General features: G+C 51.1%; 7 protein-coding genes across 7 annotated transcripts; 2 read left to right on the forward strand and 5 right to left on the reverse strand.

Moving 5' to 3' along the window:
* Positions 1 to 1,972: 1,972 nt before the first annotated feature.
* Positions 1,973 to 3,832, forward strand: HO133_003439 (uncharacterized protein; the record flags this gene model as incomplete). The annotated part of the gene is made up of 3 exons (XM_037294361.1): positions 1,973 to 2,539; positions 2,609 to 3,524; positions 3,669 to 3,832. 3 exons carry the CDS (start codon positions 1,973 to 1,975, stop codon positions 3,830 to 3,832), a joined length of 1,647 nt encoding a protein of 548 aa, XP_037149742.1.
* Positions 3,833 to 4,699: 867 nt separating this feature from the next.
* On the reverse strand, positions 4,700 to 6,093 carry HO133_003440 (uncharacterized protein; the record flags this gene model as incomplete). The annotated part of the gene is made up of 2 exons (XM_037294362.1): positions 4,700 to 5,744; positions 5,804 to 6,093. The coding sequence occupies 2 exons, from the start codon at positions 6,091 to 6,093 to the stop codon at positions 4,700 to 4,702; spliced, it is 1,335 nt and encodes a 444-aa protein (XP_037149743.1).
* A 1,713-nt stretch (positions 6,094 to 7,806) lies between these two features.
* On the forward strand, positions 7,807 to 16,103 carry HO133_003441 (uncharacterized protein; the record flags this gene model as incomplete). The annotated part of the gene is made up of 14 exons (XM_037294363.1): positions 7,807 to 8,474; positions 8,527 to 8,971; positions 9,047 to 9,115; positions 9,164 to 9,287; positions 9,341 to 9,453; positions 9,503 to 9,941; positions 9,995 to 10,450; positions 10,532 to 13,638; positions 13,703 to 13,735; positions 13,882 to 14,097; positions 14,150 to 14,224; positions 14,280 to 14,620; positions 14,672 to 15,149; positions 15,207 to 16,103. 14 exons carry the CDS (start codon positions 7,807 to 7,809, stop codon positions 16,101 to 16,103), a joined length of 7,461 nt encoding a protein of 2,486 aa, XP_037149744.1.
* Positions 16,104 to 17,448: 1,345 nt separating this feature from the next.
* Positions 17,449 to 19,382, reverse strand: HO133_003442 (uncharacterized protein; the record flags this gene model as incomplete). Its single annotated transcript, XM_037294364.1, has 2 exons — positions 17,449 to 19,095; positions 19,167 to 19,382. The coding sequence occupies 2 exons, from the start codon at positions 19,380 to 19,382 to the stop codon at positions 17,449 to 17,451; spliced, it is 1,863 nt and encodes a 620-aa protein (XP_037149745.1).
* A 2,041-nt stretch (positions 19,383 to 21,423) lies between these two features.
* Positions 21,424 to 22,591, reverse strand: HO133_003443 (uncharacterized protein; the record flags this gene model as incomplete). The annotated part of the gene is made up of 4 exons (XM_037294365.1): positions 21,424 to 21,557; positions 21,610 to 21,772; positions 21,832 to 22,431; positions 22,517 to 22,591. The coding sequence occupies 4 exons, from the start codon at positions 22,589 to 22,591 to the stop codon at positions 21,424 to 21,426; spliced, it is 972 nt and encodes a 323-aa protein (XP_037149746.1).
* Positions 22,592 to 23,126: 535 nt separating this feature from the next.
* Positions 23,127 to 24,042, reverse strand: HO133_003444 (uncharacterized protein; the record flags this gene model as incomplete). The annotated part of the gene is made up of 3 exons (XM_037294366.1): positions 23,127 to 23,521; positions 23,623 to 23,714; positions 23,789 to 24,042. 3 exons carry the CDS (start codon positions 24,040 to 24,042, stop codon positions 23,127 to 23,129), a joined length of 741 nt encoding a protein of 246 aa, XP_037149747.1.
* A 1,571-nt stretch (positions 24,043 to 25,613) lies between these two features.
* Positions 25,614 to 25,959, reverse strand: HO133_003445 (uncharacterized protein; the record flags this gene model as incomplete). The annotated part of the gene is made up of 2 exons (XM_037294367.1): positions 25,614 to 25,751; positions 25,819 to 25,959. 2 exons carry the CDS (start codon positions 25,957 to 25,959, stop codon positions 25,614 to 25,616), a joined length of 279 nt encoding a protein of 92 aa, XP_037149748.1.
* Between the last annotated feature and the right edge of the window lie 245 nt (positions 25,960 to 26,204).

The raw sequence follows: 26,204 nt of genomic DNA on the forward strand, positions 1-26,204 counted from the left end.
CAATCAAGGATTCCACGTATACAAGATTCCCTATATAAGTTATTTCATATCTAAAGATTAATTCTATCTATTCATAATATTATCAAAAACTTATTCAATTGTATAATTAATTGAGTAAGAGGGCGTGTTAAGCTAAAGTGGTTTTTACGCGCCAAATTTGACGATTTTCGCGTTTTTTCCTCTTAGTCTTACTTATCCTCCATAGAAACAGCGTAAATCTAATTAAGATATATAAAGTCCGCGTATGAAATTATGTAATATATTAATAGCTGTTATATGTAAAAATTTTAGATAGATTTATTACCTAGGTAATCGCATAGCGTAAGCTATAAAACGTCGAGTTTTGGTGGAAAACCCGAAATCCGTCACTTGTTTCGAGTACATCAAACTACTCATCTTTTGTTGTACTCGATCAAAGAAGAGTTCGGCAACGGTGTGACTACAGCAGTATCGATCAGGACAAATGGGTAGATCTCCAAAAGAGGGCTCGTTCTGCTGACTGCGTGTGCCTTGCTCTGCACCCACAAGAAGCTAGTGTACTTTAATCCTGCTCGACCCCGTTTTTGCCTTGGAAATTGCCGAAATCTAAGGTTCGATTGTCTTGAGACTTCATCTATCGATTGCTCTGTACAGGGTAGCTGATCCTCTCTCCGCTGTTGAAAGGACCGATAACTTCAGATCCCTGCCACCACCGCAGTCTGAAACCCTCAGGATAGTAGAAACACAACATCCGAGGTGTCCCAACTCATAGACTTCGAAAACGACTTGTACTTGGTGCCTGATTTGTCTATCTCCACTAATAGATTAAGGGGTCCAAGCGCTAGAGACAGCTTTCAGGGACGGACAGCCCGGTGCTGACGGAAAAGAATTTCTTCTGCATTTACGGCTAGTGTTATTGGAAGGTTGTATTTAGTCTGGTGCAAGAAGGTGCGCGTAGGAAGCACCACATGCATGTCAGGAAGCAATTTTCCCCCTACGGATCTCCTAGCGCTACCTTAGCCTTCAATACCTTAGTCAATTCTTTACAAAACGGAGTCCTTTAAATTGGTGAATGGTATTTCGCCGTATTGAAACTCTGAACTCTATTTTACCAGCACAAAGTACCGTAAATCTGACTTCATTAATAAATCCACGTCTTTCACACTGATCCCTCGCTGCAAACGCGACCGGCGCATAAAAGATAAGAATGGTGCAGCGATATTCCAAAACGCATGCCACAATATAATGGGCCATTCCCAATTACAAGATTATGTTAAGATATGATAGAGCAGACCAAGCTTCGCAGTCCTTCCTCCGGGGGCCGTGCCCGGCCAGCGCTCGATCACGCCCGTGCACACACCCAACAGCGTCATTCTTTCACCCTCAACGAATGATACAATACCGACGGGCAGGGACGATGTTACAACTCCGATCGAGGCAAACTGAACACGCTGCTTAGTAGTTCATATCGAGATTCAAAGCATGGGATTCGATGCAGTTGAGACGAATTAACAGTCTCCTTGTCGGGAATTACTCGATTGGAGAGATGTTGAAGTCAAAGGTGATATCTCAGGCATTTCGAAAGTTTGCCGACGTACTATAAAAGATGCAAGCGTTAGACCCGATCATGCAGGCGTGCGGGCGCAGCCCGAATCCTTTTGCTTCGTCTGACTGTTTCTTGACGGGCGCCCGACTAAGCAGACCCGACTACATCCCTTCATGAACATCTTTGCGATCTCCTCTCCCCACAATCTCACCTGCTCATGCCTTGCGTAGCTGCATCCAAACACGGACTGACTTTCACCCGAGTCTCTCCCTGTTCGCCAAGGAAATTTCGCTAACAGTGCTTTCCTTTCTGTTCAAGCTTACGACGCTCGCGCGGTGGTGTCTCGGTCTATTTGATTCCAACGCCCATTCAGCGTCCCGGCCATCATTGATCTCGAGCCTTTCCCCCCCCCCGTCGTACCCATCGTAGCATCATTTCCGCTGCATCATGCTCACTCCAGTCTACCTCAGCGCCATTGTGCTCGGGGCGTCTCTCCTGGTCTACGTTGCCTACAGAAAAACCACGACCTTGATCGCTTCTCGGAAATTCGCACGTCTTCATGGCTGCAAACCCGCAAAGGCGGATCGCCACTGGGATCCAATTTTCGGTCTTGATTTTGTCATCAGCACCATCCGAGCCAGCAGGGGAAAGTATCAACTCGAGGACCTGTACGAGAGACTCACTCGAATTGCACCAACATTCACGTCGAATGTTCTGGGTGAAACACTGATCTTTACCGATGAACCGAAGAACGTGCAAGGTGTCCTGGCCACGCAGTTCCCTGATTTCGACGTTGGAGAGCTACGCCGACAGGCCACGGTCAAGCTATTGGGACATGGTATTTTCAATGCTGACGGTCCGTACTGGGAGCACTCCAGGGCTTTGATCCGGCCGAATTTTATAAGAAAACAGGTCGCGGATTTGAGGTTAATGGAGCATCATGTTATGCATATGATAAGCTATCTTCCCGCCGATGGGACCCCAGTCAACATCCAAGATTATTTCTTTCGTATGGTAAGCCTCCACATTCCAGTCACCTTTCTGTTTAGTTTTGAAGAATTTCGTTGATCGCTCGTCCGATAGACTCTCGACACGGCAACTGAATTCCTCTTCGGAAAGTCCATCGACTCTCTCCGCCCCGACGCCACGGCCGAAAGCAAGCAGTTTTCCTGGGCTTTCGACTATGCCCTCGGCGTCATCGCGCAAAAGCTACGCCTCGGCCCATACAACAGGTTTTATCAAAGTTTCAAGTACAACGAAGCGTGCAAATACATCCACGACTACGTGCGCCCAATCATCCACAACGCAGTCGAATACCGTCAAGCCAAGAACTTACTCGGCAATGAAGCGGTCCTCGGGAAAGGTGCCGGTGCCGAAGCGAGTATGAAAGCCAGGAAAATCCTCCGTGACGCCGACGCCGAGAAGAGAGCTCTACTCGATAAATATGGCGACGCCGATGAAGCAGCCAAGGAAAACGACAACGACGAGCGTTACGTCTTCCTCTACGAACTCGCCAAGCACAGCGGTAATGAAAAAGAACTCCGCGACCAGGTCATCAACACCCTCATCGCGGGCCGCGACACCACCGCCTCCCTCATGTCCTCCACCCTCTTCGTCCTCTCCCGCCGCCCCGACATCTGGGCCAAACTGCACGCCGAAGTCGCTACCCTCAACGGCAAGCCGCCTACCTTCGATCAGATCAAAGACCTCAAATACCTCCGAAACCTCCTCCATGAGGCTCTACGTCTCTACCCCGTCGTGCCGATCAACGCCAAGTTCGCCAACAAGGACACCTGGCTGCCTCGAGGCGGCGGTGCGGACGGCCAAAGTCCCATCTTTGTGCAGAAGGGCCAGATGGTCATCTGGGTCCTCTATTCCATGCATCGCCGCAAGGACCTGTGGGGCCAGGACGCCGAGGAGTTCCGACCCGAGCGGTGGGAGGGATTGCTGCCGGGCTTCAATTTCTTGCCGTTCAACGGCGGGCCGAGGATCTGTCCTGGTAAGTCTATCTTTCTTCACTCGAGACGTTCGCTCCCATCTATCTCGCCCTCTCTCCTTTCATCTCCTTCTCAGCCTCTCCCTTCTTCTCTGCCCGATTGCGCTATCCTTGCCAAAACCCACAGACTAACATTCCATTACCCAGGACAACAATTCGCCCTCACGGAGGCCTCATACACCATCGTGCGCCTCTGCCAGCAATTCAGCAAAATCGAGGTCGTTCCCGGGCAGGAAGATCGCCCTTGGACCGAGAGCCTGAACCTGACCTGTGCCGTCGCGGGCGGTGTCAATGTGAGGTGCTGGAAGTGAGTCAGTCTGTAGGTAAGGAAATAAGTAAGTAAGTAAGTAAGTGAATGAATGGGGGGAAAAGTTGAGCCATGTAGGAGCTGGCGCGCATATGCTGGTACAGACTTCGGTGTGGGCCAGGATTTAGATTGAACTTCAACCATGAATCAGCTGCGCGGGTCGGATTGGGGGATGTTTTAGATTTCATGTGGCGTTTTGTTTCTTTTCAGTATCATGTCCGTAGATGAGGAAGGGAATCGAAAATGTGCAGTGTCTGTTTGCAGAGTATTCTGGTTTCAGGTTCGTAGCTTCGTCTTCGCTGTGTACAACATAAAACGGTTGGCTTTGATCACGTTTACGGAAGTGACTGAGAGATCGTGGGGTTGCACTGATTTTGCGTCGTGGGTAAAGTATGCTAGAGTTGATCTATACTATAGGGAAAGGGTTGGGTTTTCACAGTGCGGGAAGAATCGTCAGTCTTTGCTCTCACGGGTCATGTAGTTTACACTGCAATTGCTCGACAGATTTGATGCGAAGGATTTGGCAAAATGGCTGTGGGTATTAGTGATGGCGTAGAGGGGTTTATGTGTAAAGGTGACTGCTTGCTTTATGGAGTCGTACAATCGAGGTGGATTCGATATTTTGTACTCTCGGCCCTTTTGAAAACTCCAACACGATTGTATTCATATGATCTGTTCTAGCTCACTCTTTACACGATCTATTCCAGCTAAAAAGCAGACGGAAAGGTCCCCATCCCAGTTCTCACATCATCTAGATTCGACTCGTACATGCATTTCATTCTGAAAGGATTGGAAGTCAAAGAGGTAACGAACGACAGGACCATCGGAAGATCCGAAGCCACAGACCCCGCGGCTTTCTTGGAGAATCTCATCATTCCTCCACATCGTGACGGCAACGCTTCAACATGAACATTTCAATCGTCATCCCGGGTCCGAAGCTGCAAGCCATGACGTTCTCTCGGCCCTCGCCCATCTTCCGCAACTGGTCGAGCACGACCAACACGGTCGGGCTGGACGAATTGCCGTGGTTCTTGTAAACGTCAAAGGACGCGCGCAGCTGGTCGTCGTGGAGTTGCATTTTTTGCTGGGCACCGTTCAAGATGGCGATCCCGCCGGGATGCAACGCCCAATCGAAGTCTTTCGCTTCCACCGGTTTGCCGCTGGTCGCGAGCTGGCTGTCGGTGGGGAGGAAAGGCAGCAACTGCTCGAACATGGGGGTGATGGCTTTGAGGGCCAGGTGCGGGACCTCCTTTGTCAGGGTGGCTCGGAATCCGAAGGGATCGGCCATGAACTCCAATTCTTTGGCTGTGCCGGGCATGGTCCGGGTCTCCCAGTTGACCAACGAGTAGACTGCCTTGTCTTTGGCTCCGGGTGTGAGCTCGTTGCTGAGGACAAAAGATGCGGCGCCGTCGGAGAAGAGGACGGGCGAAATTTTGGTCTCATCGGGATGTTCCACAACTTCTTCGAGATCGCATCGCACATTGATGCTGCAGATCTCGCACGCGAACACCAAGATTCTCGCCGGGCGGCCGCGCACCGAGGCCGATTGAGCCATAGCCGACGCAGCACGCATCGCCGAGAGTCCACCGGCACACCCAACGCCGTGCAGTAGCGTCCTGTCGGTTTCCGGCTTCAGACCGAGTTTCTGGGCCACCAAGAGGTCGAAGCCGGGGTTGCCGGCGTTGGTGCATGTCACTGCCACAATGTGGGTGATGTCGCTGGGTTTGCTGCCGGATTCACGCATGGCTTTCTTGCATGCTTGAACAGTCAGATCGACACCTGCCTTGCGAAAGAATCTGTCTAGCTCGGAGATCGACGGTGCCACTGAGCGGCTCCAGAATGGATCTTCGTATGCTTTGATGGTTGATCGACTCTGGATCATAGTGGTTTGGTTGATGGTCAAGAGCTTCTTGATCCTAGATTTGGGGTCATGTCAGTGCTTATTTGTGCGTTTTAGTTTTCCAGTTCTACTTACCCTGGAGTTTCAAGGTCATACCACCTCTTTACGAAACCTTCCAGCTTGTCCGGGGGAAATTGGAAAGGCGGGTATTGAGACCCTAAGCCAGTGATATATAGACCTGGAGTCTCCTTGGACGGCGTGGTGGAAACGGGTGTCGTAGATACATCTTCGTGGACAGTAACACTGTAGTCTTGTTTGGTATCCATGTTTGGTCCTACCAAGGGTAGCTGATAGGAATCACGAGGTTCGAATGTGAGCTGAGGAGCGATACCGCCATTGGCAGTGGAAACTTCAGCTGCCGCCATTGTGATTGGTGATAAAAGGTGCAGTGAAGTAGTAGACAGAAGATAACTCTGAATATAAAATGCTTGTTTACAGAATTAGGTAGTTGATACCAGCACAAGTTCTGGGACAGACTTGAAAAAGAAGAATGAGTGAAGAGGATCTAGGTGGCTAAGTGAACGGCCTTGTTGCGGCTTCGAGCTTTTATCGAATAGGTTCATAGCCTTGGCTGAGCATTAAGGAACCGATGAAACGCTTGGGCAGGTGGCGATCATGGATCAGCGTTTGGAGAAACGGTAGAGTATGAGAATGGGAGGATACGAGAAGAACTGGGGGTCTAGATCGCACCATGAGTCACAGACCTGACTTCAATTCTGCACGGATGCAGCGTCGATCCCGGACCTGACTGCAGATAGAATTCACTGTTGGATAAGAAATCCCCGTAAGGTGCCGAGCATGGATAAGCGGATGCAGGAACGATAAAGTATGAGAATGGGGCGATAGGAATAGAAGTAGGGTCTTGATGACAGCAGGAACCCGGACCTAACTTCACTTTTTAACCTTCTAGACGGATGCCACGTCGACCATAGACCGAATGTCGATGAATGGCATTCCTGTGAACACGTTGTCCAATCCGCAACTACATTCCGGTCGCAGCCCGTCCGGGCGCAACGTTGTAGTGGCACAGCGGCTATCTTTTCGTTGAACTGCGGCGGGTTGAACTGACAGGGCATGCCCGCAAGCCTGTAAAGCTGTAAGTCTGTACGCCTGTACGCCTGTAAACTTGTAGACCCGGTAAGCCTGTTAGCCCGTAAGCCTGTAGGGCTATAGACCCGTGAGACCGTAAGCATGTAAGCACGTTTCTTTGGCTGTCTTCTACTTGTAGGGTCTCTTTCCCATTTGTGGCGTTAACAGAGTAAGATTCATGGTAGACCGTAGATGCAAGGGACGACTTATGTATTTAAAATGAATAAATTACCGAGTACAAGCTAGAAAAGAAAAGCTAAAATTTCCAGCTAATGGAAGTTTCCAGCTGAAACTTCAGGCTAAACTTTCCATCAGGCTCTGGCCAACTAGCACTCTTCCCGGCAGTGGGCGGGATTCGGAAGGCGCACCCCCAACAATTTCCATTTGCCTGATATCGTTGGTAGAGAAGCCTATCCATCCCTTTCGCTCACGCCGCAACGTTGCCTGATTGATTGTCTTGAAGCCATCCACACCGAGACAGGCTGTCTTACTCCTCATACAATTGTCAAATTTATCGCAACAGTACCACGTATATCTCACAGTCGGGTCTAGATAACGACTCAGCCACCCTCATACCTTCTTACGTGAGAATCACCTACAGCGGATGTAATCACAGCATGCACTATTCTATATTGCGATATCTGCCAGTCATACCACCCATTCACCCACCCAACCTTCCAACCGTCCAATCCTCCAACCTGTACACCACTAACCTCTCCGCAATTGCTGTAGTCGGGTTTGCCCTTTCACTGCGGCTTACCACAATTATGCTTATCGTGCTCGCTTCATGCTTCAAGGCAGGAGCGCATCAGATGCTCTTGTACCGTTCCGAGCCATTGAATCTCCGTCGTAGGCCTCCCTTAACTTTACGTTGTATCTCCTTCTTCTTCGCCTGTCCTTTACCCTATCACAGCATATTCTCTTGATATTCAACAATCATTGACTTGCCCCGCCTTGCTCCCACTCGTTCCCGTCCCCTTTTTCCTAGTATGTCTCCAGGAATCATTCAAGAGCCTAACGGGCATGCCAATGGCTTCTCCAACGCTTCCTCCAATGGTGTTGATGCCCACATGAATGGCACCACGAATGGCACCACGAACGGACATTCCGAACCTGCATCCTCTTTCGAGCCAAACGGGCTTTCGAATGGTGCTTCCAATCATGTTGTCGAGCCGGTGGCAATTGTTGGCATGGCCATGCGACTTCCCGGTGGTGTTCACGATGCCGAGGGTTTCTGGGATCTCCTCGTCAATAAAAGGAATGGCCAATGCCGTGTGCCAGCCGATCGCTACAATATCGATGCCTGGTACAAACCGGGTAAAGCGGGCCATGTCGGCACACAGTATGGATACTTCCTGGAGGATCTAGATCTGGCTCACATTGATGCCTCCTTCTGGTCAATGACGAAGCACGAAGCGGAGGCTATGGATCCACAGCAAAGATTGATCTTGGAGGTCGTGTACGAATGTCTGGAGAACGCTGGGGAAAGGAACTGGCGGGGGAAGAACATCGGCTGTTACGTAGGTGTCTTTGGAGAGGACTGGATTGACATGGACTCGAAAGACGTGCAAAACCACCACATGTATCGCCTAATCGGTTACGGTGACTATATTACCGCGAACCGAGTGTCATATGAGTTCGACTTCAAGGGTCCGAGGTACGCCAAGAACTCGACGGCTTAACGAAAGTGAGCTGATAGCATGTTCTAGTATGACCATTCGGACCGCTTGTTCCTCCTCTTTGACCGGTCTTCATGAAGCGTGTCAAGCTTTGTACAACGGGGACTGCAAATCAGCCATAGTCGGTGGTACCAACATCATTATAACACCACGCATGACGATAGCAATGACTGAGCAGGGTGTCATATCCCCAACTGGGTCATGTAAGTCGTTCGATGCTAATGCCGATGGCTATGCTCGGGGTGAGGCAGTTTCTGCCCTGTACATCAAGAAGTTGAGCGACGCTGTACGCGATGGAGATACCATTCGCGCTGTGATCAGGTCGACTTGCGTCAACAACGATGGGAAGACGGTGGGTATAACAAGCCCAAGTACGGAAGCCCACGAGACCCTAATCCGCAGAGGCCATCAACTTGCTGGTATCACTGACCTCTCAAAAACGGCTATGATCGAGTGTCATGGGACTGGTACCAAGGTACGTGAGAGACTTTCCATACTCGAATGAACCTAAATACTTCTCGTCCAGAGATGCTGATGGCGCAATACACAGATTGGAGATCCTATTGAGACAAGCGCTGTCGCCAACGTTTTCGGCGAGCATGGTATCTACATTGGCTCGGTAATGTTGTCAAACCTGTGAGAAACGCTGCAGAGGCTGACTGATTAGGTCAAACCGAACCTCGGCCATTCTGAAGGTGCATCAGGGATGTCTAGTGTCATCAAGATGGTTTTGGCCCTAGAGCACAAAACGATTCCTCCTAACATCAACTTCAAGAAGCCTAATCCAAACAGTAAGTAAAATACGGATCTGTTTTCGTTTACGAAAGCTGACTCTTGTTTGAAGTCCCTTGGGAGCAAGGAAAACTGAAGGTTCCCATCCACGCTACGCCATGGCCCGCAGACCGAGCTGAGAGAGTGGGGGTGAACTCATTTGGCATTGGTGGAGCTAATGCACACGTAAGTCATTTCCAAAGGTAGCCTGGAACAGTCCTGAAGTCTTGTGTAGGTGTTGCTTGAGTCTGCAGCTGCTCATGGACTTGATCGACCGGCTCCGCCAGTTGATGTGAGCGAAGAAAGACCCAACCTTCTCGTATTCTCCGCGACACACCCCGAGTCTCTACGCCGTTTGGTGGACAACCACGCATCATATCTAGGCTCTCATACCGACTCCTTGAATGACATGAGCTACACCCTCAGCACTAAACGCCAACCGCTCTCACATCGTGCGTTCTGTATCGCATCGGAAGACAGTCCTTTGGAGCCGTCACGAATAAACAAACCTACAGAGACCCCAAATCTGGTTTTCGCTTTCACTGGACAGGGCGCCCAATGGGCGCAAATGGGTAGAGAGCTCTTTTCGAAAGAGCGCTCGTTTAGTGACTCTATCAGAGGGCTAGACAAAGTACTTTCGTCCTTGCCCGAGCCCCCACAATGGACCTTGGAAGGTAAGAGCTTCGCACACGCCCGCGCTTAGCCTACTCTTGACTAATCAATGTAGATGAAATTCTAAAACCAAAGTCACGGAGCCGCCTCTCCGAGGCTGAACTTTCTCAGCCTTGCTGTACTGCAATTCAAGTCGCTTTGGTAGATCTCATGACGAAATGGGACATCAAGCCGGCAGGTGTGGTCGGTCATTCTTCCGGAGAAATCGGCGCTGCATATGCAAGCGGCGTTCTCACAGCAGAAGAAGCCATTCTTGTTGCTTACTATCGTGGACTGGCAACGTTGGGTCTTGGGAAGATTCACCGGGGTGGGATGGCTGCTATCGGTCTTGGTCGCGATCAGGTCACACAATATCTTCGCACGGGCGTTATCATCGGCTGCGAAAACAGCCAGAGCAGTACCACACTGACAGGTGATATTGACACTCTCGAGCAAATCATGGCAACTATTCAAGAAGACCGGCCCGAAGTGCTCGTTCGGGCCCTGCACGTCGAATGCGCTTATCACTCTCGTAAGTACCCAGATGCTTTGTACTATGTCAAATCTTCTCCTCATCGTTTCCCAAACAGCGGCTGATGTTCTTAATGCACAGATCACATGAAAACGGTCGAGGCCAAATATCGAACACTTTTGGGCAAAGCCATCCACGCAAAAGAACCAACTGTACCATTCTATTCGTCCGTTACAGGAGGCCTGTTGAAGAACGGCGAAATCCTCTCAACTTCCTACTGGGTACAGAATCTGACTTCTCCTGTTCTTTTCCTCTCGGCTGTCAGCGCCATAATCGGATCACTTTCACAACCGCTGGCCTTTTTGGAAATCGGACCTCACTCGGCTCTTGCAGGGCCGATCAGGCAGATAATCAGGAAAGAGGCGAAGGATGCGCACTACGTCTCGACTTTGGTTCGGAACGAAGATGCGCTGACGTCTTTGCTGAAGACCGCTGGAGAACTGTGGATCAGCAATGTTGATGTCAACTTTGATTCCGTCAACCCCCCTGGCGAGTTTCTTACCGATCTCCCGACTTATCCATGGAATTACGATGGCCAATATTGGTACGAGAGCCGTTTGTCGAAGGAGTGGCGGCTGCGGAAGTTTCCTCACCATGACCTCCTAGGTGCTCGCCTTGTTGAAACCTCTGAGGTCGATCCGACTTGGAGGAACATGTTACGTCTTGATAACGTTCCTTGGATTCAAGACCACGAAATTGCTCAGGACATCTTACTTCCAGCTGCTGGTTACATTGCTATGATCGGTGAGGCTATTAGGCAACTCACTGACTTGGAAGATTATACTGTCAGAGCCGTCGACTTCATATCGGCGCTTATCATGAACGAAGGCAAACCCGTTGAAGTTCAAACACATCTCCGTAAGGCTCGCCTTACTACTACGCTCGATTCCGAATGGTACGAATTTTCGATTGCCTCGTTAAACGGTACAACATGGATCAAGCATTGCGTTGGTCAAGTCAGAGGAGGAGCTGAATTCAAGTTGCCGGTACCCACTATAGAGCCCTGTCAGCGCAAGGTTCCGACGAGCACTTGGTATCGTGTCATGGCCAGATTTGGCCTCAATTATGGTCCAAGATTCCGCGGCCTGTCAGAGATCAGTGCACACGTGTCAGAACGAAAAGCTGTGGCCACACTGAACGACAGCCTCGGAGAGAAGGAAACTCCATATCAACTCCACCCAGCCACTCTCGACAGCTCTTTCCAACTGTTCAGTTGTGCAGCCTTCAACGGAGTCGGCCGCCTGTTCACCAAGTTATCAATACCCACACACATCGAAGAGTTTTACATCAAGCCTGCAAAGGAGAGTATCGCTATTCAAGCGGAGGCAGAGTCTTCCCCCACGGGGACTCTAGCAGGAAACCTAGTAGGTGTATCCGCGGGTGAGCTCGTGATGAACTTGAAAGGTCTCAAGATGACTCCGCTTGGCGACAATAATGAGGGTCAGAATGATGATCCCCATGCCGCTGTTGAGTTGGAGTGGAAGAGCGATGTGAACCTACTAGACGCAACCCAACTCATGCGACCTGCCAAAGACATCACGAAATGCCACCTTCTAGTCGAAAAGCTTGCCTTGGCTTGTATGATCGAGTCGATTGTTCAACTACAGGGTGTGCAGACTACTCATCCACATCTTGACAAGTTTCGCGCTTGGCTCGATACAAGACGAGAGATGGCTATTGGGGGTCAATATCCAAACATCGATGACTGCGCAATGATAGCAGGATTGGATAGTACGCAGCGAACAAATATGATTGAAAATCTCCTTGCTCAATCGCTAGATACAGAGGCCGCAGCTGTCGCGACCGCAATCCACCGAATCTCGAAGCACTCCAGGGACATCTTTCTTGGCACCACGGATCCGCTGGATATACTGATGGAAGACGATATACTGACGAAAGTATACGACTTCATGCAATTGTGGGATTACACAGATTTCTTCGAACTTCTAGGTCATTACAAACCGGATATGAAGATCCTCGAGATCGGAGCCGGTACGGGCGGCACAACCAGTACCATCATACCACACCTCAAATCCGCTTATGGGGAGAGGATGTTCGGCTCGTATAAGTACACCGATATTTCCGCCGGTTTCTTTGTGGCAGCAAAAGAGCGTTTCAAAGATGTCCAAGGACTTGACTACGCCATCTTGGACGTTTCACAGGACCCAATCCAGCAGGGGTTCGAACCCGAGTCCTTCGATCTAATCGTGGCGACCAACGTCCTCCACGCCACCCCAAAGCTCAGTGAAACTCTGTCGAATGTGCGGAAGCTCCTTCATCCCCACGGTCGCCTCTTCCTCCAGGAATTGGACCCCTCGACGAGGTGGATCAACTATGTGATGGGCGTTCTCCCTGGATGGTGGCTTGGTGAGGACGATGACCGACCACTAGAGCCATATGTCAATCCTGAGAGGTGGGACAAGGAGCTCAAGAGCGCTGGCTTTGGAGGAGTCGATGCAGTTGCGTATGATGGACATCTTCTTAACAACATCATTGCCATGCCAGCCCGGGAGGAAAAGTCAAAACGGATCACCATCTTGTCCAGAGGCGAGTCGTCGCAGCATTCTCGAGGAATAATACAGCAACTTCGCGAGAGATCTTTTGAGCTAGATTTCTGTACGTTGGATCAAGTCCCCAAGCCCGGACAAGATATTGTTTCTCTCCTCGACACTGAAGCACCTTTCCTCTACTCTGCGACAGAAGAAAGTTTCAGCACCTTTAAGAGCTTCGTCTCTCATATTCAAGGCGCCGGAGTACTTTGGGTGACCGAAGCAGCCCAGAACGGTTGCCGTGACCCCAACTACTCCTTGATCCTCGGCATGGCTCGAACAATTCGCACGGAGTTTTTGATGGATTTCGCAACTCTCGAGCTAGAAAGTTTCGATGACGCAGCTGCATGCAAAGCTACCGCTGATGTCCTACAAGAGTTCCAGCACCGCGTTCGCGACCAAGACAATGATCCTGTCCTCGAATATGCCTTCTCGGATGGAAGAGTCCAAGTTGGTAGATACCATTGGGTATCAGTATCGAAAGAACTCCTGTCCGCGAAGCACCACTCTTATCCTAGGAAATTGGAGATTGGTAGGCCGGGCATCTTGCACACACTTGCTTGGAGACAACAAGAGCCCTTCGATCTGAAAGGCGACTTTGTCGAAATAGAAACCCGGGCGGTCGGACTAAACTTCAAGGTCAGTGCATCTTTGCTCTGTGTAAGTTTGTGTGTGTACACGAAGTAGCTGACTTTTATCAAAGGACGTCTTGATGTCAATGGGAATTGTAGATCTGGTGGGTCGTGGACTCGGATGTGAGAGTTGTGGAGTTGTAAGTGCTTTCCGAGCAACATCTTTCCATGTTCAGATACTTCTTGAATCATATCATACGGCTCGAAGGTCTCATATCTTGCGACTGGAATGCTGACACCACATTTTCAGGTCAAGAGGGTTGGGCCTGAGGTCAAGCATCTCAAAGTAGGCGATCGAGTCCTCTGCTGTACCGATGGATCCTTTTCGACTACTTGGTCCATGAGCGAACTCTTTTGCGCAAAGATGTCAGACAGCCTCAGCTTCGTCGAAGCAGCTACGATTCCTCTCGTTTACGGTACAGTCATCGCCGGCTTGATGGACTGCGCGAAGCTGTCCAAAGGACAGGTATGTCACATGCTGATTATAGGGATATCGTTCATGCTAAAACCTTATCCAGACTGTCCTCATTCACTCTGCTTGCGGTGGCGTTGGTATAGCTGCTGTTCAAATAGCAAAGATGATAGGAGCTGAAGTAAGCGACCGACTTCACTATTCTCTCGAATAGGTACTAACGCCGCTTCTTGCAGATCTTTTGTACTGTGGGCAACCAAGAAAAGGTTGATTTCCTTATGCAAAACTTTAATATACCCCGGAACCGCATCTTCAATTCGCGAGACACAAGCTTCTTGCGAGATGTGCTTAGGGAAACCGGCGGCAAAGGAGTAAATGTGGTCCTTAACTCACTTTCCGGCGAACTACTACACTCATCGTGGAAGTGTGTTGCTGACTTCGGAACGATGGTCGAAATTGGCAAACGAGACTTCATTGGAAACGGAAATTTGGCAATGAACCTATTCGAGAACAACCGATCGTTTATCGGTCTTGATCTGTCCCAGATTTGCTTTTACCGGCCCAATGCTATACATGAGTAAGCTACGCTCTTTCTATCGCTCTACTGTGTGTTGCTAACAGTTGATAGCCTTCTTCGTCGGGCAATGGAGTTTTATGAGCAGGGCTACATCAAGCCTATCACGCCCATGAAAGAATTCGAGGCTGCTCACATCGAGGATGCCATGCGTTACATGCAAAAAGGTCAACATATCGGGAAAATTGTGGTCACCTTCCCCAAAGACCCCATGGAGCTGGAGGCAACCGCAGATCCAAAAGAGCTAGTCCTTCGTCCCGATGTGTCGTACCTGTCCATTGGGGGTCTCGGCGGTCTGGGTCGGTCTATCGCATCCTGGATGGTCGAGAGAGGCGCTAGACATCTAATCTTCTTTTCACGGTCTGCCGGCTCTGTGACCAGTGAGGACCCTTACATCAAGGAATTAGCGGCCCTTGGATGTTCGGTCCAGACATTCTCTGGTAGTGTTTCCAATCTGTCAGACGTCAAAAGGGTCATTTCATCGGCTGCAAAACCTATCGCAGGAGTACTCCAAGCTTCCATGGTCCTCAGTGTGAGTAATTCTTTTCGTAGCTTTTCAATTTGCTTTTGACCTGACGTTTCTTCCCAGGACGCTGCATTGGGTGAGATGACCTTCGAACAATGGCAAACCGCTCTTCTGCCAAAAGTACAGGGCACATGGAATCTGCACGAAGCACTACTCGCGCAGAAGCAATCACTCGATTTCTTCTTCCTCTTCAGCTCTGTCTCCGGAGTAGGTGGGCAATGGGGCCAAGCAAACTACGCAGCTGGCAACACCTTCCTCGATGCCTTTGTACAATACCGTCACTCACTTGGCCTTCCCGCGTCAGTCCTTGACATCGGTGCCATGGAGGACGTGGGATACCTGAGTCAAAACAGCGGCATCCTCGAAGCACTTCGCGCCACCTCCCTACACACGCTCCATGAGCAAGATCTCCTCGATTCCCTCCAACTCATGATCGATCGCTCGCTTCCTGCCCCTCAATCTTCTCCAATGAAGACGGCCCGTTACGTCAACCCAAGCCAGGTCGCCATCGGCGTCCGCTCCACTCTCCCTCTCTCCGCACCAAACAATCGCACCATCTGGAAGAAAGACCCGCGTATGGCCGTATACCGCAACCTCGAATCCCTCAGCGCCACCAGCGCGGCTTCCTCCGGCAACGATGAAGGCCTCAAGCAATTCCTCCGCGACGCGAGCAAAAACCCCGCACTCCTGGACCTCGCTCCTTCAATCGAATACCTAGCCAAGGAGGCGGGCACCACGCTATTCGGCTTCATGATGCGCAGCGACGAGGAACCATCCATGGACGTGCCGCTCGCGAGCTTAGGCGTCGACTCGCTCGTCAGTATCGAGTTGCGCAACTGGTTCCGGCAGAAGGTCGGGGCCGAGTTCACGGTCCTCGAGGTGGTGAATTCGAACAGCATCACCCATCTGGGCGAACAGGCGGCGGCGAAGTTGAAGGAGAAATTCCAGGCTAGACAGTAGGCTGCTGATGACGGATGATTTATTTACACCTTCAAAGCGCGTCCGCGCGCCTTATTTTTACCTACTGTGGCTATCTACTCGTTGGCGCTAGCGAGGTCTCTTGATACGCTTTCAGCACGGAGCCATCCCGGCCCCCCGTGCTGTGCATCACGAGACTGGCTCGTTTCATTTCCTCGATCCACTTTTTCTGTCTGTTCGGACTTCATCGCTGCTTCTGCGTGGATCTGTTGTAAGGGAGTCGGTATTAGATAGGCGTCTGGAATATATAGACACGATATCTAGACTGAGAGTCCGAACCATTCATCCATTCATTCATTCATGCATTGATTCATTGATCCATTGATCCATCCATCCATTCATTCATCCATTCATTCATTCATGCATTCATTTTCCCGCTCCTTTCTATCTTTCTATCTCTACCCACTCCGGTGGAATTCTCTACTATGAATCACTATCCATCAAACACCGTCATCGCGATCAACATGATCATCCTACCCGCTACATCTTCACCAATATATACGTACGTCTCCACCGTATCGATCATCATCTCCCCGGTACGGAGGTGGCTCACGTGGAGGCAGATAAACGGGGTTTAGAATCGGTAGTTGGCCCGACTCCGCGCGAAGAGGGCGCTGGTGGGAGGAGGCTTTTGGGCGGGCACTCGCTTGCTCGCTTGTTCACTTGTTCACTTACTCAAGCCCTTCCTTTCCTTTCCTTTCCTTTCCTTTCCTTTTCGTTACGGAGAGTAAAGTCTTTACGTATATCCATATTGGAAGTCTCGCATCGCGGGTCCGGTCCTGTTGTTGGGGTGTGTATGTGTCAAGGGTGGTCGGGGGGTGCGGGGTCGGGATTGCGGTTGGCTGGATGGGGTCGGTGGTGGAGGTTTGGGTTGGGGGATGGTGGGGTGAGGTGTGGGGGATGCTTGTTGTTGTTGTTGCTGGTGGGGGAGAATGGTGGGGGAGAAGAGAAGAGAGGAGAGGCTGGAAAGGAAACCCGATGGCTGGATATGAGCATTTGGCTTTTCTATCTACGTGGGATATATGGGTGGGTAGGTGGGTGGGTGGGGTGGAAGGGGATACTTGTGTTGCGTCTTTGTTGTGTGTTCTTGGGTGGGGGCGGGGTTGGGCATGACGCGAATTGAAGTTTGAATGAATTGATAGTGTGGGAGGTATATGTGGAGGGATATCCATGTCTATAATAGTATCTCTTACGCCTTTATACTCTCTGGATGCATTATTTAAAAAAAATAGATATGTCCAACACACCACGGGGATTTAGGGCAATGAGATGCTAGTGACATGGAATCGAAGCTAGTTGAATATCCTTGCTCCTCATGATCGATTGGCTATTTCTTCAATTCCGCCGTCTCAACCGGGGTTATGTCGTCGGCGGCGACGTCTGTTTCACCCGTCCTGACCGCACTGGAAGTATCGTTCGAGACATCCTGATTGAACGCACCTGTATCCTTCTCAACACCGACCACAGCACCAGGTAGCGCGTCGGCGGCGGCTAGTTCAGGATCTCCGCCCGTCTCCTTGATCTTTTGCTTCTTCTGCTCGTCGAAGCCTTGCTCCGTGCTTAGCTTTTGGTTCAGATCATAATGCTTGATGAAGATCGTAGTGAAGAGGGCAAGGCCCGCCAATCCACACATGAGCGCCCAGATGGGGCGAATGCTATGCGACAAGGCAAGTCTGAGGATCGCTTTCCGCGGATCTGAGTTCGGCATGGCGTTGATCTGGCGGATCAGCGACACCACGTCGACACTGTACGACGTGGCAGAGCCTGATAGGGAAGGGTAGCTCGCCAAATTTGCGGCCATGCGGTTCTGGAAGACGACCCCACCGATGGCGACACCGATGGTTTGGCCGAAACAGCGGAAGAAGGTGAACATGGCTGCAGCGATGGCGATGTCTTTTGGCGGGGCGGAGGCTTGGATGGCGAGGGCCATGGCGGGGAAGAGTAGGCCGATTCCGATGCCGGAGACGAGCATGAGGAAGACCCAGGCTGGGATGGTCGTCGAGGGGGAGAGGATGTAGAGCAGGCCGGAGCCCATGGTGGCCAAGACCCAGCCGACCCAGAGCGCCCAGCGGTAGTGACCCGTTTTGGCAGCGACAACGCCGACGATCATGGCGCAAGGGACGACCGTCAGAGATTGCGGGAGCGCAGAGACGCCGGCAAGGACTGGGGTGAAATCTTGCGCGCCTTCGAAGAAGAGAGGCATGTAATAGAGGATAGACCATAGGATGATTCCGTGGATGAAGGTGAGGAAGTAGGCGATGTTGGTGTCTTTGTTTTTGAAAATTCCGAGAGGGAGGAGCGTGTGGGTCGCAAGCTTGGCTTCCCAAATGACAAAGACTGAGAGGCCGAACAAGCCGATTATAATGGGAACGAGGGTGTGCCAACTTGACCAGGCGTACATGACGCCGCCCCAAGTGATCGCTATGAGAAAGGATGTTGAAGAGCCGAGGAAGATGACAGAGCCGACGTAGTCGATTTCGCGAAGCTTTTGTTTCAGAGTACGTTTCCGACTCTCGAGTTTGAGAAAGGCAATGATGCCGGCAAAGCCGATAGCCACGATGGGCAAATTGAGATAAAAGATCCAGCGCCAGGCACCTGCTTGGGCGAGGGCACCTCCAATCAGAGGACCGGACACGCTACCGATGGCCCAGACGATACTGATGAGAGCAAAGTAGTTGCCTCGCTCGCGGAGGGGCACCATGTCCGTGATGAGGATTTCCGTGAGAGCGATGATACCTCCCCCGCCGGTACCTTGGATGGAACGGCCAACAAGCATCATGGTGAAGTTCTTCGACACCGCGCAGACAATGGAGCCGACAGTGAAGAAGGTAAGGGCTACGAGAAGGAGGGGGCGACGACCCCATAGGTGGGAGAAAGCGACGAAGTTAGGCTGCCAGACGGTGGAGGTCAGCAGAAATGAGGTTCCGGCCCAGAAGGCTTCAATTGCATTGCCTTTGAGGGCGACGGTGATGACCTTTGGAAATGGTTAACAGGTAGGACGGTTACGATGGTTGATTGATCACATGATCAGACGATAAGGCTTACCGGTAAGGCTACCGAAACGATGGTGGCATCTAAAGCGCAGGCCAGATTGACAATGGCGATTGAAGTGAAGGCAGATAGAAGCCGCCATCCTGGCTTGAATTTCTCTATCTCTTCTGAATTCGAGTTCAGTTTTCCCAATGGCTCAGTCATTTCTTCTATATTTTCTGGGCCCACCGTCTCTTGCTTGGTTATCTCTGAGCCCGCCGATGTCTCCATTTCCGTGGATATTCCACAGGCTGTGCTGAAGCAGGTCTGACAACGGAGGGAGAGTCGAGCCAACGGGCGGGCAAAGGGATTTCTTTTTCTTCAACCGTCAAAATGAAAGAAGAAGAAAAAGTATGAAGAGCAAAATGAGTAGAACGACAGTCAACGAGCGTCTAGAATATTGAAAGGAACCTGCCTACAGTGTGTGCCAGCTTGTTGCAGGCTGACTCGGACGAACTATCGAACCGACTCCGCAGAGTTTGCCCGAAGAGCGGAATCTAGCCTTTCACAGCTAGCTCCATGCGGGTCGGAGGGACAATTGGATATAATAAGGTTCGGGACCTAAAAGGCGTAGGTACGCTTGGCACTCTTTTCTGACAGGTGTACTACCTCACTAGTGTCTTGGCGAAAACATCCAGTGGCCTAGAGAATCTCACCTCATCTTACTTACCTTGCCCATCCACCCTCTTCAAAAATCTGTTGGACTTGACCGCCATTTGTCAGTCAAACAAACATACACAGTCCCTGATAATGGAATCAGCGGACTCGGGATCATGCTCACGACACCACTTGTCAGAACTCTTCTAGGTACTCCTCCATTTGTAGTCCTCGCAAGTCGGGCTCAGTCGGGCTCAGTCGGGCGCGCTACTCTATTTTCCAAGCTCGGGATCCCTGCCCCTTTCGTACCAATTGTCTGACTCATTTGCGCTTACTACTCTTCCATCTCGGGCCAGCTCTGCGACCCCCTCCTTGTTTCAAGAAGGATTCCTCCTGAAATTTATCGCTTTCTACGTGCGTGCTTAGCGTCCCTTGTAGCCTCGAGGCTTGTGTTGACACGTCTGCTGATTGGCATGCCAAGGGAATCTGCATACGAGCGGCTGCAGGGTTGGCCCTTGGGGTCGGCTTAGAAGAGGAGTCATACGGTGCGATTTTGCACCGCTGACGGCACTACTCACCGCCGACGCCGTTCTGCGAGGGAGGAATTGCACCGAATATGGCAAGTGATACGTGTACACCCCTTTTTGACACATCGACACCGCCCACCGTGTCCGGGAATAGCTTCCGGGTACGATGGGTGTCAGACCCGACTCGCTCCAATCTGTATTCTTAGGGGCACTTCCCGGGTCGACACGAGTATCTACTGTCCACAATTACCTTCGTCCCCCCCGCGAAAGGGCTAGTCTGTTTAACATCCAGCGCACCCGAGGATTGTAGGAGCGAGTGTGTACAGGAATGGGGGGAGAATCCTGTTCACGAGCGACGCACACTGTAGGTAGCAAGACCATCGTATTTGGCGCACTCGAGACGACGCCCAGCCCGATCGACCCGGAAAAAGCACCCGGATGTGAGTGGGGATGTCGATATATCAAATGGGGGTGTACAAGAAAACAAAAGCACCGCAACACCATTGTACCAGCGCCATTAGGAATCGAACCTAATACGAACTAAATACCCCCAACAACAGTACATGCATCACGTCCGCAAAACAAAGCGGTCATTCTACGTTATGAGTGTCCTTGAGTCGGTGCATATCTGCGCTACCATCTAGGACATGGTTCGAGTACTCTCCATACCCTACCGGCACAAAAATTTACCATACGTCAGGGGCGCGAAGTCAGTCGTGTTGAGGGTGGGATGTGAAGCAGGTCGACCGTCTGGTAAGGACGAGACATACACTCAAAGCTTCAGCTTGTGATCTGTAGTCTTGGCTGCGGAGAGCGGCTGTTAGACTGGACATTTTTGTGATCGAGTTCATGGGTGTTGGGGGTACAGAGGGTGGGGGAGGATATGATGTGCGATTTTTGCGGCGGTTGATCTCGCGCTCTCCGAGCCAGGTCCTGGCGACATGGTAGTAGGATGTCTTAGCGGAAGATTAAAATTTGTTCTTTTTCTAAAACTTTGGATCTGCTTGAGGGAAAAAAAGTGCGGCATGCACGGTCTTGCTGTAGACCGGTCAAAGCGAACTGCAAGCAAAAATCCTCCTTGTGATCTAAACACCCGCTTCAGGTGTCTCAAATCTTTGACCACCACCGGAAACACGGAGAAGTCGGCGTCACAGGTACGGTTGGACCTGTTTCTCGCTCCACGCCCAGAATTCCGCCGCACGTCCCGTCCCGCCTTCGCTTTTAGACTTTCCGGCGGCCTCGATATCCTTCCGTATACTACTGAAGCGGCCCCAGGGGATGACTAAAAATCGCCATGTCAGCATGGCACAGGGCAAAATGGACCTTAGACGTACTCCATGCGCCCGAATTTTTAAGCGTAACCTTGGGGGACAATCCGGCAAAAAGTTCGGTGTAGGCGCCATACATGGGAGGGTGGAGGAAGAGGTTGAAGATGGAAGCTCCGACGCCGGACATGTGGCGCTGGAGCTCCGTTTTCAGATAGCCTGGGTTCAGAGCCTGCACGGGTCACCGGTAAGCCTTGACGAGCCCGCAGACAAACGACGTCTTGCACATACCACGCTGAGGACACCGTCGGCTTGGTGCCGCTTGGCGAGTTCCTTGCTGTACAGCACGTTGCCGGCTTTGCTGACACCATACTTGTACCAAGCTGATTTATCCTCTTTGTAATCGAGATTCGTCATGTCAACCCCTCCTCCCTTAGGCGACATCATTTCTGCAGCCGACGACCCCAGCCAAACCACTCTGACGCTTCCTCGCGGCGCCGTTTTGGCAGTCTCAACCAGGAGAGGTGTCAGAAGTTTTGTGAAAAGGAAAGGGCTGAGACAGTTGGTTCCAAGCTGGGCCTCGTAATTCTGTTTCGTTTTCGAGCCTTGCGGGGGGATCATCACGCCGGCATTGTTCCACAACACATCGAGCCGAGTTTCTTGGGCGAGGAATGTCTCGGCGGATTTTTTTACCACCATCAAGTCATTGAGGTCGAGATGTAGGAAAACCAGCTCGCCTTTGCTTTTGGGGAAGCTGGCTTCGATGGACGCTATGGCCTTGGAGGCTTTCTGTTCCGAGCGAGCTGCGATCCATACTTTCGCATTGTGCGCGTAGAGGATCTTTGCGAGCTCCAAGCCGATGCCTGCGGCGCCGCCAGTTACGAGAAAGACCTGTAGAGCTGTCAGTGTGACGGATTTGCGGCTGGCGGGACGACGGCCACGGTGATGATGGATATGAAGGAGATGAGTCTCGCACCTTGCCTGCCTGGTCTGCAAGGTCTTTCTCCGTGAACTTGGGAGCAGGCGGGAAAAGTTGGCTGATCTGGCTCATTGTCAATGTTCTGGATTGTGCAATCGTTCTGTCTAAACTTCGAACTAGATCAACGCAGTGTGATTCTAAAGTTCGTCAAGCAAAAGAAGATGGTGAAGGTTGCTACGTCATGCCGAGGCTTCGCACCTGCGCTTTCTTTATGTTTGCGCAGTCGGGCTCAGTCGGGCTCTTAAAGAAGTAAACGGTGCAAAGTTCGGCCGAAGGAGGAGGAGTACGGCGCAAAGTTCCGCCGAAGTAGAATGAAGACTCCCTAATTCATCACCAGATCAATCTCTTTCTTGAAAGGTGTTTGTATCACAATGAATGTGGCTGTAGAAGAGCGCCCCAATACTGATTCTTATTGGAGAAGATGACCAGCAAACATGTATTACCTACGGGAGGCCTGTTCCTGCAATATCATTTTCTTACGATTTGCTGACGACGGAACCCCCAAGATAAGCCGTTAAGCTGACGCGAAGATTCTGATCCGAGCACAGCCTTGGGTCTATCCTTTAGTCCACGTACTCCCAGGAGTTCCATTCCAAACTGACCAACCTTAAAGACCTGCTAACCTCCTCATACCAAGATTCGATATCGTCCGACCATCCGCAAGTACCCCCGCGCCGCTCAGCGGCTTCCCGTCGTTCATGGCCAAGTCAACCAGCACGTTCCCGAGCTCTCTGGTCGGACTAATGAAACCAGGATTGACAGTTCTCAAAATTGTGAACACGATGGGGTACCCAACAGCTTTACCCGCTGGCTTCAGCTTCGGAATCCATCCGTGAATCTCCTCATGGAACTTTGGATCCACCCCAGCGGGACGGAGGGAATAGACTTTCAAGCTCGCATATGCCGGCTCGGTGCTAAGTGCTTGTAATTGAGCTTCGATGCGGCCTTTGACTCTACCAAAGAAGGGCGTAAAACGTCCGGGTGTCGTAGTGGCGCCTTCGCCTGTTAGAAAGGATGCGCGTCAGTAAGCAGGGACAACAAGTCTGAATGGATGGAGGATTTCGGGAGCTTGGACGATGCACGAGATAGGTCATCATTATTACCCGAGACGTAGACGAAATTGAAAGACTCTGACAGCGAGGCGAACGCTTTAGCGGCAGCGAGTGGGTATGATACCACAATCTCTTCGTAAAACCTACGGTGTAGAGGTCGTCATCAGCATGCGCCCAATGTCGATCCGTCAGGATCGTAGGAGAGTCATGCACCTACTCCTTGCTCACATCATTGACGCTAACGCCCAAGGCCCAGACACAGCCCGTGGCACCTTTGAGCTGATTCAGGACCTCAGTTGGGTACTGGTTGAAGTCGGTATGTAGTATGGTTTTGACTTTGGGATGACCTTCAGCCATCGGGACAGGTCGACGGCTGAGGATCGACACCGTGGTGACCAGGTTGTTGGTAAGCATCTGGTGGAGGCAGGCAGAGCCTACCAGGCCTGTGGCGCCGGTGAGGATGAGATGCATCCTATGCTTATTATATCTCAGTGAATGGTGGAAGCATTTTATAGCTTATATTAGGTTGTGTTGTAGAGTAGGCCTAGGGTAGGAACAATCTGCCCCCGGTATGGGTAAGCACTACCCGCAGGATGTGGCAGGCGGGGCAAAAAAAGTCCCGAACGCCAAGACTCTAGGTCGAGATCTCGTATAATGCCCCGGCTGAAGGGTTGCCTGGATGATGCAGATGCGCTTGAAAGTGCTTCAGAATTGGATATTGGCTCCAGCTCCAGTCTAATCTGGGGCTCACTACTCCTACAAGAGGTAACTCGTGCGCTCTTTGGAGATCTCTTCAAGGATCGCTACCTTACGAGGCAGCCTACAGAGAGCAGGGCTGGGGCTCGACACTTCACAGCCGAGATGACAACCTATCAGCGCAACAATAGAGTAAGTGCACGAGCCGTCTGGTTCCCCGTAGATAATCCCTGTTGTTGGTCCTCCCATACACGATGCTGGCCCCGGAACTAGGGTGGTGCTAAGGTAATTGTCACTCCGCTATCTTACGGGAGCTTCCGGGCAGAAAGTCAGCCCTAAACGAGGCCATGTCCGGTGCCACGTTACAGCGATACCGTACCTCCCGTGACGGCAGCGCCGTTGAAACTCTGTTTAATTGAGACGATAAATAAGGCGTCCTGGGCTTACGCTAAGTTTCCTCTGGGGGGTCGTGGGGGTGCTAAATGCTGACTAAGCTTGGGACGGAGCTAGTGCTAGTGTCCTGCCCAGCCTATAATCTTGACTCTCCCAACACACCTCCCAGCCAATGATGTCTAAACACAATAGTAAATATTCGTGTAGCTATCTCAATGAGATGCACCCAGGGTTTCTTGGAGAATCCAACGGAAGCCGTGACAGCTCAGGATTCTGTTGTCAGTATGGGATTGCATCAGAAGCCACTGGAAACTTCCGTTAAATAAGGAATTCCGGTATGTCTCACTCACGCTATGACTACGAGTAGGTATTGCTGTACTTTACATCAGAGTGTATCGAAGTTCTCGTATCCGTAACGATCAAACAAGTTGGCAAAACACAAAAGTAATCTTGGCATGCAGTCACCCGGGTAGCAAAAAAGCCCGTACACCCTAAGATTAACGGTCAAATTGACTGGCTGTTAGATAGAGAATCATTCAATAATGTAGGTAATTCTGCTGGGGGCAATGCAGTAGTCTCCATTTGGTTAGGGTGTGCGGGCTTTTTTACCCGGGTGTGGCAGTGTCCGAATTCAATCGCCCTACGCACTTAGCTTGTTCTAGGAAGGAACGAGCCACCTTAGTGCGCACGGTTAAGGTAATCTATCCGAGGAGCAACAATCCACAATAATGCACTCTGCTTTTTTCCCCCTCCGCATCTACAGCATTGCTTGGTTCTGAATACTCCTCCACCAACCAAACCAATGGTATGGTATTCACAGCGCCTTGTCAACCCCGCTGATCCCAAGTCCATTGAGCAAAATGGAATCTCTAATGAGGTTTGCCTTCGTCCTTCATCTTGTCATCGAGACAACAGCAGCTATCAACTTTTTCTTCCGACCTTCAGCAACGCTCTCAACACCCCAACCACACAGCCACGGGGTCATCCGGCAGTACGCCCTTCTGCTCCTGACCACAAACATCATCGTCGCGGTAGTCCTGAACCGCGCAGTGCACGATGCTTTGTCCGAGCAGATTGCTGCCGCAATTGCTCTGTATCATACGGGCCCTTTGGTCCGAGCGGTGTCCAGGATCCAACGAGGGAACTCGGGCGACGTACTCGGAGGAGCTTGGCTTCATGCTGTTTCTCACCTGCTGTGCGCAGCTTGCCTGATCGCATCATCATTCCTTCTTTAGTAGCCGAGCTTATTCCCAAGGCTTCGGTCCGTTTGTGCGTCAAGCGTTCATTGAGGGTAATCATGGTTGTGTTGATGGGATGGGTCGGACGATCAAAGAGCGCATCGAGAGTGCATCCTCAAAACAATCGGGCCGTTAATTGGCAAGGAAGGAGCTAAGAGTGCGTGGCACGGCTACCCCTCGGTAGCCGGAGAATTAACATTGAAAGCGCTGGAGTCGAAATATTGAAAAAATACAAAACACGAAACTTCCGAAAAACTCGAATGGCAAAGTTCGTCGTCGTAAGAAACTTGAACTTACACGCTCGAC

This window comes from Letharia lupina (assembly GCF_014066315.1).
Source record: "Letharia lupina isolate WasteWater1 chromosome Unknown contig_17, whole genome shotgun sequence".
NCBI classification, from domain to species: Eukaryota; Fungi; Ascomycota; class Lecanoromycetes; order Lecanorales; family Parmeliaceae; genus Letharia; species Letharia lupina.